The sequence below is a fragment of the Chelonia mydas genome, chromosome 28 (assembly GCF_015237465.2).
Source record: "Chelonia mydas isolate rCheMyd1 chromosome 28, rCheMyd1.pri.v2, whole genome shotgun sequence".
Lineage (NCBI taxonomy): Eukaryota > Metazoa > Chordata > Testudines > Cheloniidae > Chelonia > Chelonia mydas.
Window position 1 is genome coordinate 7,618,481 of NC_051268.2, and position 15,970 is coordinate 7,634,450.

General features: G+C 50.0%; 4 protein-coding genes across 5 annotated transcripts in view; 2 read left to right on the forward strand and 2 right to left on the reverse strand.

Annotated features, from left to right (window-relative positions):
* Positions 1-15,970, reverse strand: part of LOC102934530 (zinc finger protein OZF) — a 1,287,564-nt gene that overhangs the window by 878,750 nt on the left and 392,844 nt on the right.
* Positions 1-15,970, forward strand: part of LOC102930400 (zinc finger protein 501) — a 1,110,025-nt gene that overhangs the window by 729,094 nt on the left and 364,961 nt on the right. The window lies entirely within an intron of this gene.
* The window catches only part of LOC102937091 (zinc finger protein 135), a 426,373-nt gene that overhangs the window by 111,327 nt on the left and 299,076 nt on the right, over positions 1-15,970 (forward strand). The gene's annotated exons all lie outside the window — the stretch shown is intronic.
* LOC122463951 (zinc finger protein 239-like) lies at positions 409-8,461 on the reverse strand. The gene is made up of 2 exons (XM_043537533.1): positions 8,287-8,461; positions 409-1,711 (listed from the first exon to the last, which is right to left on the reverse strand). Exons 1-2 carry the CDS (start codon positions 8,318-8,320, stop codon positions 771-773), a joined length of 975 nt encoding a protein of 324 aa, XP_043393468.1. The 5' UTR covers positions 8,321-8,461; the 3' UTR covers positions 409-770.

Consider the following 15,970-nt stretch of genomic DNA (forward strand, 5'->3'; position numbering starts at 1 on the left):
AGGTTCAGAAAAGGGCAACAAAACTGATTAGGGGTCTGGAACGGCTTCCATATGAGGAGAGATTAACAAGACGGGGACTTTTCAGCTTGAAAAAGAGATGACTAAGGGGGGGATATGATAGAGGTCTATAAAACCATGATAGGTGTGGAGAAAGTAAATAAGGAAATTTTATTTACTTCTTCTCATAACACAAGAAGCAGGGGTTACCCAGGTTTAAAACAAACACAGGGAAGTATTTCTTCACACAAGGCACAGTCAACCTGGGGAACTCCTTGCCAGAGGATGTTGTGAAGGCCAAGAGTATAACAGTGTTCAAAAAAGAACTAGATAAGTTTAGGGGGAATAGGTCCCTCAATGGCTATTAGCCAGGATGGGCAGGGATGGTGTCCCTAGCCTCTGTTTGCCGGAAGCTGGGAATGGGCGACAGGGGTGGATCACTTGGTGATTCCCTGTTCGGTTCATTCCCTCTGGGGCACCTGATAAGGAGTTGATAGACAGGACCATCGGATTCACCCCGGAGAAGAGCAGGCTGCAAAAGGCATGAGTGCGCAACTCACCTGGAGGACTGGAGAAACAACACTGATGCAAATGGTAGAAATAGCCTCAAAATTTACTGTGAGGGCATTAGCAAAAGTATTAAAGAAAATAAAATCTTTTGTCAACCCTAGACAAGGTTTTATGGTGTTTATCTCCCTTGTGGATTCTCAGAGATAAATAAGGGCTAAGCTCTGATGGAACGTTTTCCCAGACTCAGAGCATCTGTAGGGTCTCTATCCCTTGTGGGTCCTCTGATGACTCGTAAGGGTTGAGCTCTGAGTGAAGCTTTTCCCGCACTCACAGCATTCATAAGGTCTCTCTCCCGTGTGAATTCTCTGATGTTTCATAAGGGATGAGCTGTCAATGAAGTTTTTCCCGCACTCACAGCATTCATAGGGTCTCTCTCCCGTGTGAATTCTCTGATGCTTCATAAGGGATGAGCTGTCAATGAAGTTTTTCCCGCACTCACAGCATTCATAGGGCCTCTCTCCTGTGTGGATCCTCTGATGTCTAATAAAGGCTGAACGGTAACTGAAGGTTTTCCCGCACTCACAGCACTCATAGGGCCTCTCCCCGGTGTGGATTCTCTGATGCGTAATAAGGTCTGAGCGGTAACTGAAGGTTTTCCCGCACTCACAGCATTGGTACGGTCTCTCCCCTGTGTGAATCCTCTGATGTCTAATGAGGTGTGAGCTGTGGCTAAAGCCTTTCCCGCACTCACAGCATTTATAGGGTCTCTCACCCGTGTGGGTTCTCTGGTGTTTAATAAGGTTTGAGCTCAAAGCGAAGGTTTTCCCGCACTCACCACATTCGTAGGGCTTCTCTCCTGTGTGGATCCTCTGATGACGAATAAGGTGTGACTGTCTACTGAAGTTTTTCCCACACTCAGGGCAAATGTTGTTTCTTTCTCTCATGGGGATTCTCTCCTGGGCTCTGGTTTCCTTGAGGTGCTTGTGAGTTCCCTGACAATCAATAGTTTTACCCACTTCCTCCCCTTGCTGGTTTTCCTGCTGCTTCTCTGGCCTGTGCTGACTCTGCCAGGCTTTTCCCTGCTCCCGACTCATGGACAAATTCCCTTGAGATCTTTGTAACAATGCCCCAGGCGGTTCCATTTCCTCGATGTCTTCCGGCTCAGGATTCTGCTCTTTGTTCCCACACGCCATCCCACCGCCTGCTGGGATAGGAAGAGCAAAGCTTCAGGCGTAGGAACAGAAAAGGGAAGAGCAAATCTAAATAATAACGAGAGAGCGAGAGAGAGAGAGGCATGCGCACACACACACACAATCAGGAACTGAATTTCCCCAAGTTCTTCCCAATAAGGGAGAGGGGGGGGGATCAATTCTGCCTCCACCTCCCATCCTAGCATCAGGATGGGTAAGAAGCCATGAGTAATATCTGCCGTGAGGTTATGGCATCCCCTGGGGACAATCCTGAAACTGGCGTGCTCACAAAGTCTTCCTAGGGAACCTCAGCGGCTTCCTTCAGGCACTGACAGTGTTTTGAGTTAGTCGAATGATTCCTTACCTGTGAGGCTGCCTCTCATGACCTCTCCTTCCTCTGAGCCCTGGAGGTCTGGGACCCATGGCTATTCCCCCCCACTTTCCAACTGGTTCCCAAGCTGCCTACGCTCCGCCTGACCTGCTGGTAAGCACAGTCAACCCTCAGACTATTGTACCCGGGGCCCAGTCTAGGAGCAGGAGAATTGAAGAATTTCACTCCAGGAGAGGGAAAGGCAGGAGGCCTGACACCTGAGGGGTGGGGATGGGGGTCAATTCAGAGAGTACAGGAAGGGAACTGAGGTGCAGCTAGCTCTGTCACCCATTATGACACCCTCTGCACTCCCCAGCTCCCAGGACCCCAGCAGCACCTCCTTGTGTTTTCTCTTCTCCTCCTATGGCCTGCAGCCCTACACTCTACCAGTTCCCCCACATTTCCTGGGTCTCAACTACTCTCCCAATGGGCCTGTGGCACTCTCTACCCCATGTTCCCCAACTTTTATAAGGTTATGATATATTTTGTACAAAGTATGCCTTCTGAGGTATCACCTGAAAACTCATAATCTGCTGAACATCATTGTCCCATTAAGATGTATGTAACAACACTAAGTGTAAAGTGATGAGATTTTACTGTATGCTTGTTACTGAAACATGTTGTAATTCTGGGTAACACCCGCAGGCAGTTTCTCAGAGACAGACACACTGGCACACCAGCAAGGTATTAAACAGCCATCATCTGCTTAACAGCTAGCAGGAAAGAAGGTGTAAATAAGAAATTTACTTTTCATCTCAGAGATGTTTCAAACGCACGTACATGAGAGGCTGCTTGTCTGCACCCCAGCGATGGGTAATCTTCAAAGAGGGGAGTGGGATGTAAGAATGAGAGACAGTGACCTTCAAACCACCTCTCTCCACCTCCCATCTCTTGGCTCATGACAACAATGAACACCTACAGACACTGAACTAATGGGGAGGTGTCCCAGACTGGGAGGAAGCCCAGCCTGGGAAACTAACTGCAGCTTTTGCTAAGACAAACCTTTTGCTTTTTAAGTCCTATTAGTTTGTTAAAATTTAGGAATTATAGAAACATAGAAGATTAGGGTTGCAAGAGACCTTGGGAGGTCATCTAGTCCAGCCCACTGCTGAAAGCAGAGAATCATAAAATGTAGAGCTAGAAAGGACCACAAGAGGTTATCTAATCCACCCCCTGCCTAGAATCAGGACCAAGTATATCTAGACCATCCCTGACAGGTGTTTGTCCAACCCATTCTTAAAAACCTCCAATGATGGGCACTTCACAGCATCCCTTGGTAAACTATCCCAGTAGTTATGTCTCCTTACAGTTGAATAGTTTTTCCTAATGTCCAACCTAAACCTCCCATGCTACAGTGGGAGGAACGAGCTACAGTGTCTGCTAATCAGAATGGGAGGAAGGGAAAGAAAAGTAAATAACAGACTAAAAGAAGGTAAGTGGATGAAAACACCTTGAGTCTAGACACCTTTAATGTTAGAAATGTATTGCAAGTCAAGAAAAGTGATGATCCAGTAGGTGTCATTATGACCTATGGGTTTTATAGAAGTTAGTTATAACAAGATCTAGATAATAGCGTGTACTTTGGAGCTGTCCTCGGGAGCTATCCTTGGAGAGAAGTTAGTTCCTGACACCTTTACTCCCCAGCAGGGAGGCGTTTGGCCAGCGCTGACCCATCGTTGATTACTCAATACCGTCTCAGAACTGAGGCAATATGATATTTTCTGTCTTATTATCTATCCCCATCATTAGGAAATGGATAGATAATAAGACAGAAAATATCATGTTGCCTCTTTATCAATCCATGGTGTGCCCACACCTTGAATACTGCCTGGAGATCTGTTGGACTTGGAAAAGGTTCTGAAAAGGGCTACCTTGCATCCGATGAAGCGAGCTGTAGGTCACGAAAGCTTATGCTCAAATAAATTTGTTAGTCTCTAAGGTGCCACAAATCCTCCTGTTCTTTTTGCGAATACAGACTGACACGGCTGCTACTCTGAAACCTGTCAAAATGATGAGGGGTCTGGAATGGCTTCTGTATGGGGGGCGATTAATAAGACTGGGACTTTTCAGCTTGGAAAAGAGACGACTAAGGGGAGGGGATATGATTAAGGTAAAAAAAGTCATGACCGGTGTGGAGAAAGTAAATAAGAATCATAGAATCATAGAATATCAGGGTGGGCAGGGACCTCAGGAGGTCATCTAGTCCAACCCCCTGCTCAAAGCAGGACCAATCCCCAACTAAAGCGTCCCAGCCAGGGCTTTGTCAAGCCTGACCTTAAAAACTTCTAAGGAAGGAGATTCCACCACCTCCCTAGGTAACGCATTCCAGTGTTTCACCACCCTCCTCGTGAAAAAGCTTTTCCTAATATCCAACCTAAACCTCCCCCACTGCAACTTGAGACCATTACTCCTTGTCCCGTCATCCGCTACCACTGAGAATAGTCTAAGGAAGTGTTATTTCCTCCTTCTCATAACACAAGAGCCAGGGGTCACCCAATAAAAACTTGTCTGAGGTCCCCCCTCCATCTTCTTTTCCTAAGACGAAACATGCCCAGTTCTTTCGTCCTCTGAAATTGGAGCTTTGATAACGAGGTGGCTCTGCGGGTGTTTACTCCTGGACAGATATGAGCAAGGCGAGGCTGCATTTGTCCAGGTCAGAGGAAAGGCTGTGTCAGTAATTGAGATGAGAGCCTGGACAAGAGCTTGAGCGGGGTGGACAGATAGGAGAGGCTGTATCTCGGGGAAGTTATGCAGCAAGCTGTAGGCATGGCCCGAGAACCTACAGTGGGGTCCGTGTCCAAGATGATGCCCAGCTTCCTGCCTGTCACGCAAGCCTGTATGGTGGTGCTCGTTGGCTTGGCTTGGGGGAAATATTAGGAGCTCTGTTTTAGCCATTGTAGCTGTTAAGCTTGAGCTGATGGCTAGACATCCATAAGTAGATGTCAGAGAGACAGGCTGAGATTTTAGTTTGGACAGAAGGAGACGGGTCTGTAGTAGAGCGGTAGATCTGTGAGTCGCCAGCATAGAGACAGTAGCCGAATTTGTGTTTGTAGATGAGATTCCCAGAGATAAGGTACAGAGAAAGAGGAGAAGGGGACCAAAGACAGAGTCCTTTGGATTCCCCATAGGAAGTTGGAGGGGGAAAGGAGATCCCTCCAAAAGACATGCTAAAGGAAAGACGAGAGAGGTAGGAGGATGTGACCCAGGGATCTCTTGATGCCAACAGGCAGAGGGAGTGTCTAGGGTTTTGCAGGGATCCTGTGGGTCAGCTATACACAGATTGTTCACCAAAGGACGGAGTGCAAGGTCTCTCCAGAGACAAGTAGCCCGCTGGTCGTTATCATCCTTCCAAAATGCGTGGAAGGATAATACTGGAGAAGTTAAGTGTATCAAGACTGGAAGTTACGTTCTTAAAGCCCTGAAGTGAAACGAGGTCACCAGGAGGTGGCATGCCTCAAACAGGTTCCTTTCCAACAGGAGGTAACCGACCGTATCGCTCTCTTTCTGGTCATTTGTGTCTTGGGCACTGTGTTTGACGATGGGTCGCTGTACACCAAGCCTCCTGCTAATGAAGAGATTGTGAAACAGAGGAAATTTACAGAGGAAAATAAACAGCGGGATCCAGTTTATGAGTAAAGACAATGGATTGCCAGGGTATAGTTTTGGGTCCACTGTGCATCTTCCAAAGCGTGACTCGTCTCGTGAATGGAAGGTCAGACAAGCCTGGCTATAAAATGCTGGAAGGCCTTTGGGTGAACATTGCTCTGTAAGGCATTGTGAAATGTTCGTATGGCTGGTAGTATCCACAGTGGAAATTATGGACTGTACAGTGTGACCAGACTTGGATGTGTTCCTTTCAGGCAGGAGGTAACAGATGCTTATCTCTCTGTCTGGCCATGTTTGTAGAGTATTGTTCACAGGGGACAGCTGTTTGCATGCTGAGCCCAATATTAATCAAGAGACGGCAAAATCTTCAAGGCAGGAAATTCACAGGCAGAAGTAACCCACAGGAGGGAATCCTGTTTACATGCGAAGACAATGGTGTATCTGGGGGTGCATGGATCCTACACAAAGCCAATAGCATGCTTGTCTTATGAATGGGGCGGGAGGGAGGGGTTCACAGCCAGTCTTGTTGCAAAGCCCTGTGAGAGGGATATTCGGATAAGCAATGCTCCACAAGACAGGAAAGTATCTTGTTCTGTAAGTCTAGGTTCTAGAATGCAGGTTCTGACTTGATTTTATCTATAACCACACCCGTTCCCCATGTTTCCACTGGATGTTAGTTGAATCTCTGCCCTTCGTTAAATAAACGGTTACTTGTTTTCACTCTAAGCACGTCGAGGTGTCGGGCGTTCAGCGGCACCGCCATCTGAGGTGTAACTGGTAAGCTGGGGTGCACTGCTTCTGGGGGAGCAGCGAGCCTGTTAACGCCGTGAGGGGCGAGTGGAAGAGGGGCTGGTTGCTCCAGAGGGATGCTCCGTGGGCTCAAGGCTTGGAGAACCTCAAGAAGCATTACAGAGAAGAACAAGGAGAGGACAAAGGAAGGCAGGAAGAAGACCATAGTTTGTGGTGTCAAAAGCGGCTGACAGGCCAAGGAAGATGGGGATGGAGGGCGGGTTCTGAGCTGTGCCTAGGGACAAGGCATTAAAGAGTCTGGCAAAAGCAGATTTAATGGAGTGCCCCAAATCTCTGCTCTGAAACCTGTCCTTCCCACTCACATCAAATCCTCCCTGCTCCCTAGACCAACCACCTTTCCTCTCCCCATTGCTCCCCACATGCAGGTAACCCAGATCTCCTACCCAATCCTTCCCCCTTCAACATCACCACTGCTGGGTCCTCCATCCCCTTTCTCTCCATTCCCGGTCTGCCCACTCCCCCAGCCCATCACACTGCCAGTTCCCAGGAGTTCCTATCCCTGACCCCCTCCCACGGTACCCAACCCTCCCTGATTCCCTCTCGTCCTAATCTTCCACACAGCCCTTCCCCTTCCTCCCACTGCTCTCAGCCCTCCCTGCTTTGGGACACCCCGCGAGCACCAGCTCCCCATCATCTTCCCCCCTCCCTTCTCCCCAAGAAGAACAGGAGGACTTGTGGCACCTTAGAGACTAACCAATTTATTTGAGCATAAGCTTTTGTGAGCTACAGCTCCCTTCATCGGATGCATCCTTTTCTTTTTGCGAATACAGACTAACACGGCTGCTACTCTGAAACTTCTCCCCAAGGACTCCTGGAGAGGAACCTCACACGGTTTCCTGGCAGCAGGTGGGCCCACCTGGCTGTCACACCCTCCCCACCTCTGGGAAGTTAATACAGCGGCAGGCCAGCTCTACTGGAGATAAGGTTCGGCATTACTGAACCTAATTTCTCTAAGATACACACACTTACTTGGAAAGTCTTGAATTTAGCTGCTTTTCATGTGGGTGTGGGGAGGGGTTAAGTGTCCATATTTGGGGTTATTTGATCGAGGGGGTTCCTTGATTTTATAACAATAGTCCTGCACATACCTGGGACTGAAACTTTGGTTCCAACTGTCCCTGAACCATGTCAGTCCCTTGGCATTTATCTCAGCTCGTACACGGCCCATACAGAGTCTCTTTGGGGAAGCAGTCATGAAAAAAAGTTAAGTGTCGCTGAACGGTGGAGGGAGTAGCTGGAGCCGCTTGGCAGAGCTGTGTCTGGGGTATGCGGAGAGGTGAACCCCGAGGGACCGAGCCTGCCCCATTTCAGCGCTCAGTGTTGTAGGTTGTGTCAATGACAGCGCACCAGGACGTGTTTTAGCCACGGGGATCGTCAGCACTCTGGTGGCAGACATGCCAGTGGTCTCCAGGGCTCAGTGAGGGGCAAGTGAAGGCAACGACTCAGAAGGAATCTCAGGGAGAGGGTAAAGGGCTGGTAACATTTTGCAAGTCTGAGACGGTTTGTACGGAGTAGGCTCAGTGTTTGAGGGCTCGCCAGGTGCGGGCAGATTCTGTTGCTATGCCGGACCTAAACCCAAGTTTTGCCTTAGCAAAGAGAAGACGTTAGAATTTGTGCTATACAGTTCCTGGGCTCCGTTCCCGCAGTGTTGTGTAGCCGGGGAGGGCAGAGGGCCGGTGTGTGTGTCCCTGGCATGTCGGGGTGATGCTGAAACAGGGCAGAGTTAAGGTTGCATTGTGGGGGTGATGTGAACCTGAACTCTGCATTTCCCCTGGTAAGAACGGAGGGGACAGGAATCCTTACCCAGCGAGGTCACAGTCTCATAGGTCTCCTGCATGACGTCTCGGTAGAGGGCTTTCTGAGCGGGGTCCAGCAGAGCCCACTCTTCCCTGGTGAAATACACAGCCACCTCCTCGAAGGTCACCGGCCCCTGAAAGAGCAATAGCCCCCCACTCAGTACCTGCTGCCCCGGTCACAGCCCCACTATTTATGGGGGAACAGGACCAATCACATGGATGCTCTGGCAGGCACAATCAGCAAAGTCCCCCCCCCACACACACCCTGTTCAGAGCACTCAGAGGCATTGGGGTGAGGGGAGAAAGAAAGAGCCCCTCATCCCTCCCAGCAGAGAGAGGGGGCAGGGGTCCTCACACTCATCACCCCCCTGCTAGCCAGAGGCTGATACAGGAGATGGAGCCCCGCAGCAGGAACTAGGGACAACCCCCTGTTGGGAATCCCAGCCCCCTCTCCATCGCCAGCAGCTGGATGTGAGAGGACAGGACAGGACAAACCTCACCGGTGGGTGTCCCCTTTCATATCTCATAGTAGCCTCTGGTTAGTAGGTTCTGACCCTGAAAGTCTGGAAAGTTTTCCCAGCCCTGTCCAGGGGGGTTGTTTCCTATTCCACAGATAATGAAAATTTCCATCACAACCCCCGTGGGTTCACTGCTATAGTCCAGGCTCCAGATTAAACAAGTCCCAGCAGGATTTGTCCACCTCCCGTTCTAAACCTTGTATGTTTCCTGCCGCACTCCCACTTCCACACCAAACTTCCTAGACAGTCCCAACTCCTCGGTATTTACTGCCCCTCTTCCTCCAGCAGGAACCCACGAGCAACTCCCCCATAATCCCTACCTGACCCGGGTCCACTGCAACCATTTCTCTTCCCTGTCCCTGGGGAGGCTGGGACGAGCTGAAGCAAAACAGGGACATCATTCTGCAGCCTGTCCAAGCGAGAATGGCAAAGGGGGAGATTTCAGAAGAGGTTTGAGTTAATTTCGCATCACGATTCCCTGCCGCCCCAGGTACTTTCCCTGCGGACAGCCGTTCTAGACTCTGCTATGCAAATAACAGAAATAATCAGCACATAAGATCTGGTATTCATGGGGGGACTTTTAACTCCCCAGGTCTCTGTTGGAACAGTAATACGGCTAAACACAAAATGTCCACATTAAATTATTGGAATGTACCAGGGACAAATCTTTGTTTCGGAAGATGGAAAAATTAACCCAGGGGATAGGCATTCTAGACTGTGTTCTGACCTACGGGGGGAACTGGTTGTGAATCTGAAAATGAAAGGCAATTTGGGTGAAAGTGATCATTAAATGACAGATTTCATGATTCTAAGGAAAGGTAAGAGAGAGAGCAGCAGAATATGGACAATAGACCCTGAAAAAGGAGACTTTAACAAACTCAGAAAAATGGTATCTAAGGTCCCATGGGAAGAAAATCTAAGGGAAAAAGGCATTTATGAGAGTTGGCAGTTTCTCAAAGAGATGCCATTAAAGGCAACAACAAACTATCCCTATGTGAAGGAAAGATAGGGAGAATTTTAAGAAGCCAATATAGCTTAATCAGGATATTTTTAATATCCTAAAAATAAACTGAAATCCTATAGAAAGTGGAACCATGGACAAACGGCTACAGAGGAGGATAAAAGAACAGTACAACCATGTAGGAACAAAAACAGAAAGGTTACAGCACAAAACCAAGGGACATGAAAGGCAATAAAAAGATTTTCTTGTGACAGGTATGGCAATTTCTTGCCATATCTTGGACAAATCTTAATTCTGTTCGATTAAACCTTTAAATTTAAGTATTTTAGAAGGTCATTGTGTTAAAAAGGCAAAGGTTTGCGCATTTTGGTGGGATTGTATAGGTAACTGATTTAAGGAGAAGGCATGGCTAATATAAACCCTAGGAAGTGTTGTGACCGTCAAAGGACTCTCTGAAACAATGTGCTAATCAAAAAAAAAGTGGAATTCCTAGGAAATATTTGGGAGGAGGGAGATGAAAATGATCCACCTCGAGATGCATCCTTTTGAAGCCGCACCCTGAGCAGAAACCCATTGTCTGGCTGATGCCTACTCACCATCTCTTCAAAGACTGGATAAAGGAGTGACTCCCAGACTCACACGTGCCAAAGTGGTTATTAATTTGGAACCCCAGAAACCTCAGGTGCAGTCACCCTGAAAAGCAACAATTCCATTAATACATTAGGAGCAAGAGAAAGGTGAAAGAAAGTGTAGGTCCACTATTTAGCTGGCAGGGAATGCTTATAACCAATGGCATGAAGACGACTGAGACTTTTAAAGCTTATTTTGCTTCAGTCTTCATTAAAAGGGTTAGTTTTGATCAGGTACTTAATACAATTAATATTAACAATGGGGGAAGGAACCAAGCCACAATAGGGAAATAAAAGGTTAAAGAACATAGGTAAGTAAGATGTATTCAAGTCAACAGGACCAGATGAAATTCAACCTATGGTATTTCAGAAACTAGCTGTCGCAATCTCAGAGCCATTCGCGATTGTCTCTGAGAACTAAGGGAGGATGGGTGAGGGTCCACAGGACTCGAGACAGGCAAACATAGTACCTATCTTTAAAAAGGGAAACAAAGAGCGCCTGGAAGCTTCAGGCAAGTCTATATTACAAAATTACTTTGGTATAACTATGTCACTCAGGGGGGTGAGAAATCCACACCCCTGAGCGATGTACGTTATATCGACCTAAGCCCTGGTGTAGACAGCGCTCTGTCGACAGAAGAGCTTGTCCCACTGACCCAGCTACCTCCTCCCACAGAGGTGGATTAACTACGCCGATGGGAGAGCTCTCTCCTGTCAGTGCAGAGCAGCATTGATGCAGCATCTTCACTGTCGATCTGCCCGTACTGACCAGTCAGCCTAACTTCAATACCTGGAAAGATATTGGAACAAATGATTAAAGAATCAGGTTTAAGCAAGAGCCTGCATGGGTTTGTTATGAACAAACTATTGGTAAACCAGCCTCATTTCATTCTTTGACAGGGTTACTGGTCTGGTGGACAGGGGGAAGCAGAAGCTGTGATATATCTTGATTTTAGTAAGTTTTTTTGACACACTCCCGCACGACAGTCTCATTATCAAATGAGGGAAATATGATCTAGATTAAATTACTGTGAGGTGGGTGTATAAATCATAGAAATGCCATACTCAAAGAGTAATGATCAATGGTTCACTCTCAAATTGGAGGGCACATCAAGTGGAGTCCTGCGGGCATCTGTTCTGGATCCAATTCAATTCCATATTTTCACGAATGACTTGGATAATGGAGTGCAGAATATGCCTATACAATGTGTGGATCATACCAAACTGGGAGGGGTTGCAAAGCACTTTGGAAGACAGGATGAGGATTCAAAATGACTGTGATGAATTAGAGAACCGGTCTGAGATCAAGGAGATGAAATTCAATAAAGGAAAGTGCTACATTAGGAAGAATGCACAGCTGCAGAACGGGGAATAGCTGGCGAGGCAGAAAAGGATCTGGAATTTATAGCGGATAGTAAAGCAATGGAACGGGTTACCAAGGGAGGTTGTGGAATCCCCAACGCTGGAGGGTTTTATGGGTTGGACAAACCCCTGCCAACCGTGGTCTAGGTTTACTTGGTCCTGCCTCAGTCCCGGGGGCTGAACTGAACGATCTCACACTAGGTCACTTCCAGCCCTGCTTGTCTGTTATTCTACAATTTCGGCGCTGGGAAAATGCTTGGCCACATTGGGGGATGTCTACGCTGCTATAAAAGACACTTTTTCATAAAAGACTCAACAAAAAAAAATAAATGAATAAAAGCAGCGAGACTCAGAGCCCAGGTCAACTCACTCGGCTCACAGGACTCAAGCTGCGGGGTTAAAAGTAGAGGGGTAGACATCAGCCTGGATGCCGGGCTCTGGGACCTTCCCACCTCTCCGGGTCACTGCCCATCCCCAGCACTTCCCTCCAGGTCTCTAATCACGGCGGATGAAAGTCCTCACCGTGGCCGCAGACCCCAACCAGGGGAGCAGCCGCGGCTCAGTCTCGATTCCCAGCTGGCAAGGGAGGCAGCAGTGTCTGACCAGGGAAGCTCAACTCCAGTTATTCGTCATCAGAGGATCCAACTCCAGTATCCTGAGCAGAGAGACAGAGACAGAGAGATACTGAGCGGTTTCCCCTCAGCAACACTCGGGGCTCTCTGGTGACAGCCGTTACAGAAAGCAAGTCCCCACTGGGGCAGCTGCTGATCTCATTCTCCCCCTTGTTAATCTGAAGTCACTCCTTGTTCCTCCTTGCAGTGACTCTGGATTAACTCTGGTCTCGGTGAGACCAGAACCAGGGCTCAGGAGGTAGGAGGCCAGAATCTTCAAAATGATCATTGCAGGGGGTGGGAGGGTGAACTGCCTTCTCCTGTCCCTCCATCCCCATTTCTAGGAAAGGACTCGGGACAACAGTTCCCCACCCCACCCCCCCTCCAAACCTGAAGTTCCTGCAGCTCTGAAGGGGAGGAGAACAGCAAAATCTGGGGTGATTTCATGTCTGGATTTGATAAATGGATAGAAAGTTAGCGGCAGCCCCTGCTGGCCATGCACACAGGCAAAGGGAGCCCTGGGGTGATGCTTCTTCAACAGGAGAATGGGAGGCCTGGAGGAGCTGAAATATTTAAGAATGCCCAGGCCCTGTCACTGGCCAATAATGCCCACCATGGAGCCAGCCCAAAGGTGGCGTCATCTTACAGCTGGGGAAGCAACCCCTCCTGGAGACCATTTGTCCCCGGTTTTGGACTTTCTTCCGGTGATAGGATGGTGAAGGGGAAACACAGGAGCATGGGGACGCCCAGCCAGGCTGGGCACTGCCCTGGGAACAGGACCTGGCCACACACAACGTAGCTTTCTGAGGGGAATGAACCCTTCCTCCAGCCCTGTCTGGGGGAAAAGAAAAAGTTCCCTCCAACTGTCCTGTTAGCAGCTGGGAGACATTGTTCGACCAAGTAGCTCTGGCTTTGATGTGTATTAAATATGGGGTGAGTCAGATAAAGGGAGAAAGAAATGATTCTCTAATGAGGGGGAAATCATTGCATCGTTTAGCTCCCTGCAAGCTCCAATATGGAGAGTGATTCAGGACAACAGGTGCCCCCCAAAATATGGGGAACAACTCCTAGCCTGAGAGGATTTGTAATCGACACTTGATAATTACACGTAAAAAGGCCAAATCTGAGCATTGAGATCAATGTTCAGCCACCAGAGAGAAACAGTTGGAAATCTGAGAAATGTGGATGCATTTTTACAAGTTAGACAGGAAAGAGGAAAAATGCCGGGGGGGGGGGGGGGGGGGGGCGTTATATCAGTAGCTGATCTTTGAAAAAAGAGGTAAAATTTGAGGGAATTTTCTTATCACTATCTGATAAACAGAGAAAAGAGGCGACATTTGCAAAGATTTTACATCCAAATTCAAGAACCTGAGACAAGGCAAACTCTGAGGCGATTTCAGAGCAGCAGCCGGGTTAGTCTGTACCCGCAAAAAGAGAAGGAGGACTTGTGGCACCTTAGAGACTAACCAATTTATTTGAACATAAGCATATGCATCCGATGAAGTGGGCTGTAGCTCACGAAAGCTTATGCTCAAATAAATTTCTTAGTCTCTAAGGTGCCACAAGTCCTCCTGTTCTCTCTGAGGCGATTGTGCATTAATATCGTATAATTAGAGAGACGGGGGAAATCTCAGGGCCTACTGAATTAGTAATAAATAACTGGAGAGGAAATGGAGCATCGGGTTATTTCATATCAGCCTTTGATAACTGGGGAGAAAATGGGTCAAAACATGCCCGTCCATGATCTGTTGCTTGGTGGAGAATCCCCACCCCAGAGGCAGCTGCTTCTCAGGGCTCTCCCAAGCTCTGCCCCTTAACCCCCTGACTTGGGGCTACAATTTCCCACCTAAACAAGGACAATTGGGTGCAGATAAAAGGGGCAGGGAAACCCCCCTACTCTGAGAAGATTTTCAGCCAGGGTACGCAGTGCTGTTGTAACCTTGTTGGTCCCAGGATCTTGGCCAGAAAAGGCTGGGGAGGGAACATCTTGTATTGGACCAACTTTGGCTGGCGAAAGAGACAACAAGCTTTGGAGCCAAGAAAAGCCATGGGCTCCTCCGCCTGGCCTGGGGGAGATTTTAAAGGGGCACTTGGGAATTAGAGAGACAGGTGGCAAAACCTGCGAAGACGAGACAACATCTCCGCGATTTGAGAGAGGGGGAAACGGACAGAGATTCGTCCACCCCTGTTTGAGAATTAAAGAGAAAACGGGGAAGAACTAGAGATAATTTTATCAATAGTTTAAAGGCAAGCGGGGAAACCATCAGGGCGTCTGTCACCGGCTCTTCTCCCTGCAATCTCCTGCCTGCCCAGAGCCAGGTCAGTCCACACGGTCGCCATCTCCGGCTCATTTCTCCTCCCTCCCTGCCCTGCCCCTGCACCCCCAGACGCACCAAGGGGAGCCCCACCGGGGCCGGGTCCCTTGCCCCAGCTCCAGTCTCGCCCCTGGCAGACGCTGGCCCTGAGCCGGGGGCAGGGAGCTGCCCCCCGAGCCCACACGCCCGGCCCGGAGCCGCGTGTGCCGGACACGGGAGCAGCTCCCCGGGCTGCAGGATTTGCCCGACGCCCCGGTAACGCAGCGAGTCCCGGTTACCTGACGGCTCCGGAGTTGCCGGGGGGGGCCGGGCCCAGCTGGAGAAAGTCCCCCCCGCCCCGGGCTGGGCAGGGCCGGGCTCCCCCCCAGCAGAGACCCCCGGGGAGCGGCCCCGCTTCCGGATCGCAGGTCCCCGCCGGGCGCCGCGCAAAAGCCCCTGGCCCGTGTCCCTTTGTTCTCCCCAATTCCCCGCTTCCTTCCTCCCAGCACCCACCGCTCCCGGCCGGCTCCAGCCCCGTGGCTGTGTCCGTCCAAACCACCCCCGGCTTGCAGCAGTGCACACGGGGGGCCGGGGAGTGGGGGGGCTTTCTCCGGCCGGCCCCCTCCCTGCGCCCCCGCAGAGCCGCCGCCACCTGGCTCCAGCCCCAGGGGCAGCATCCAAAGTGACCCAAAGTGACCCAAAGTGACCGAAAGGCTCCCAGCCCGGGGGGCTGGGCAGGGGAGGAGGAGACCCTGAAAGGGGCAGAAGGAGAAATAGGCGGGGAGAGGGGTTCGCGGGTCCCAGGGCCTTTGGCAGCGGCATCCCTGGAGTGATTCCGCCCCAGCGCTGGGTAAATCTCCCCCCACCCGTGTCCAGCCAGTCCCAGAGCCCCCGGCCTGTCTCCTTCAGGCCAGGCGCCAGCCTCCCTGCATCTCCCTGCCGCTCTTACCCCCCCTTGGGTCACATCTGGACCTCACCTCTGGAGTCAGGCCTCTGAAGAAGTGGGTTTTTTCCCCATGCCCAAAGCTGAGGCCCAAAGAAGCCGGTTCGCCTTTAAGGTGCCACCGGACTCCCCGTTGTTTTTGTGGGTACAGACTAACCCGGCTACACCCCCCCGATACCGGGAATTCGTTCCTCTGCTCCCAGAGGCAGGAACCGTGTCACACAGAACCGGGGCACTCGCTCGCACACTCCCGGGCACCGCTCCGCTCATAACTGAAAGGCTTCGTGGGTATTGTCGTGTCCTTATGATGCCTGGTTATGTTACCCCCTGATCCCAGGGTTGTCCCTCAGCGGAGTAAGGAATGACTGGGCCT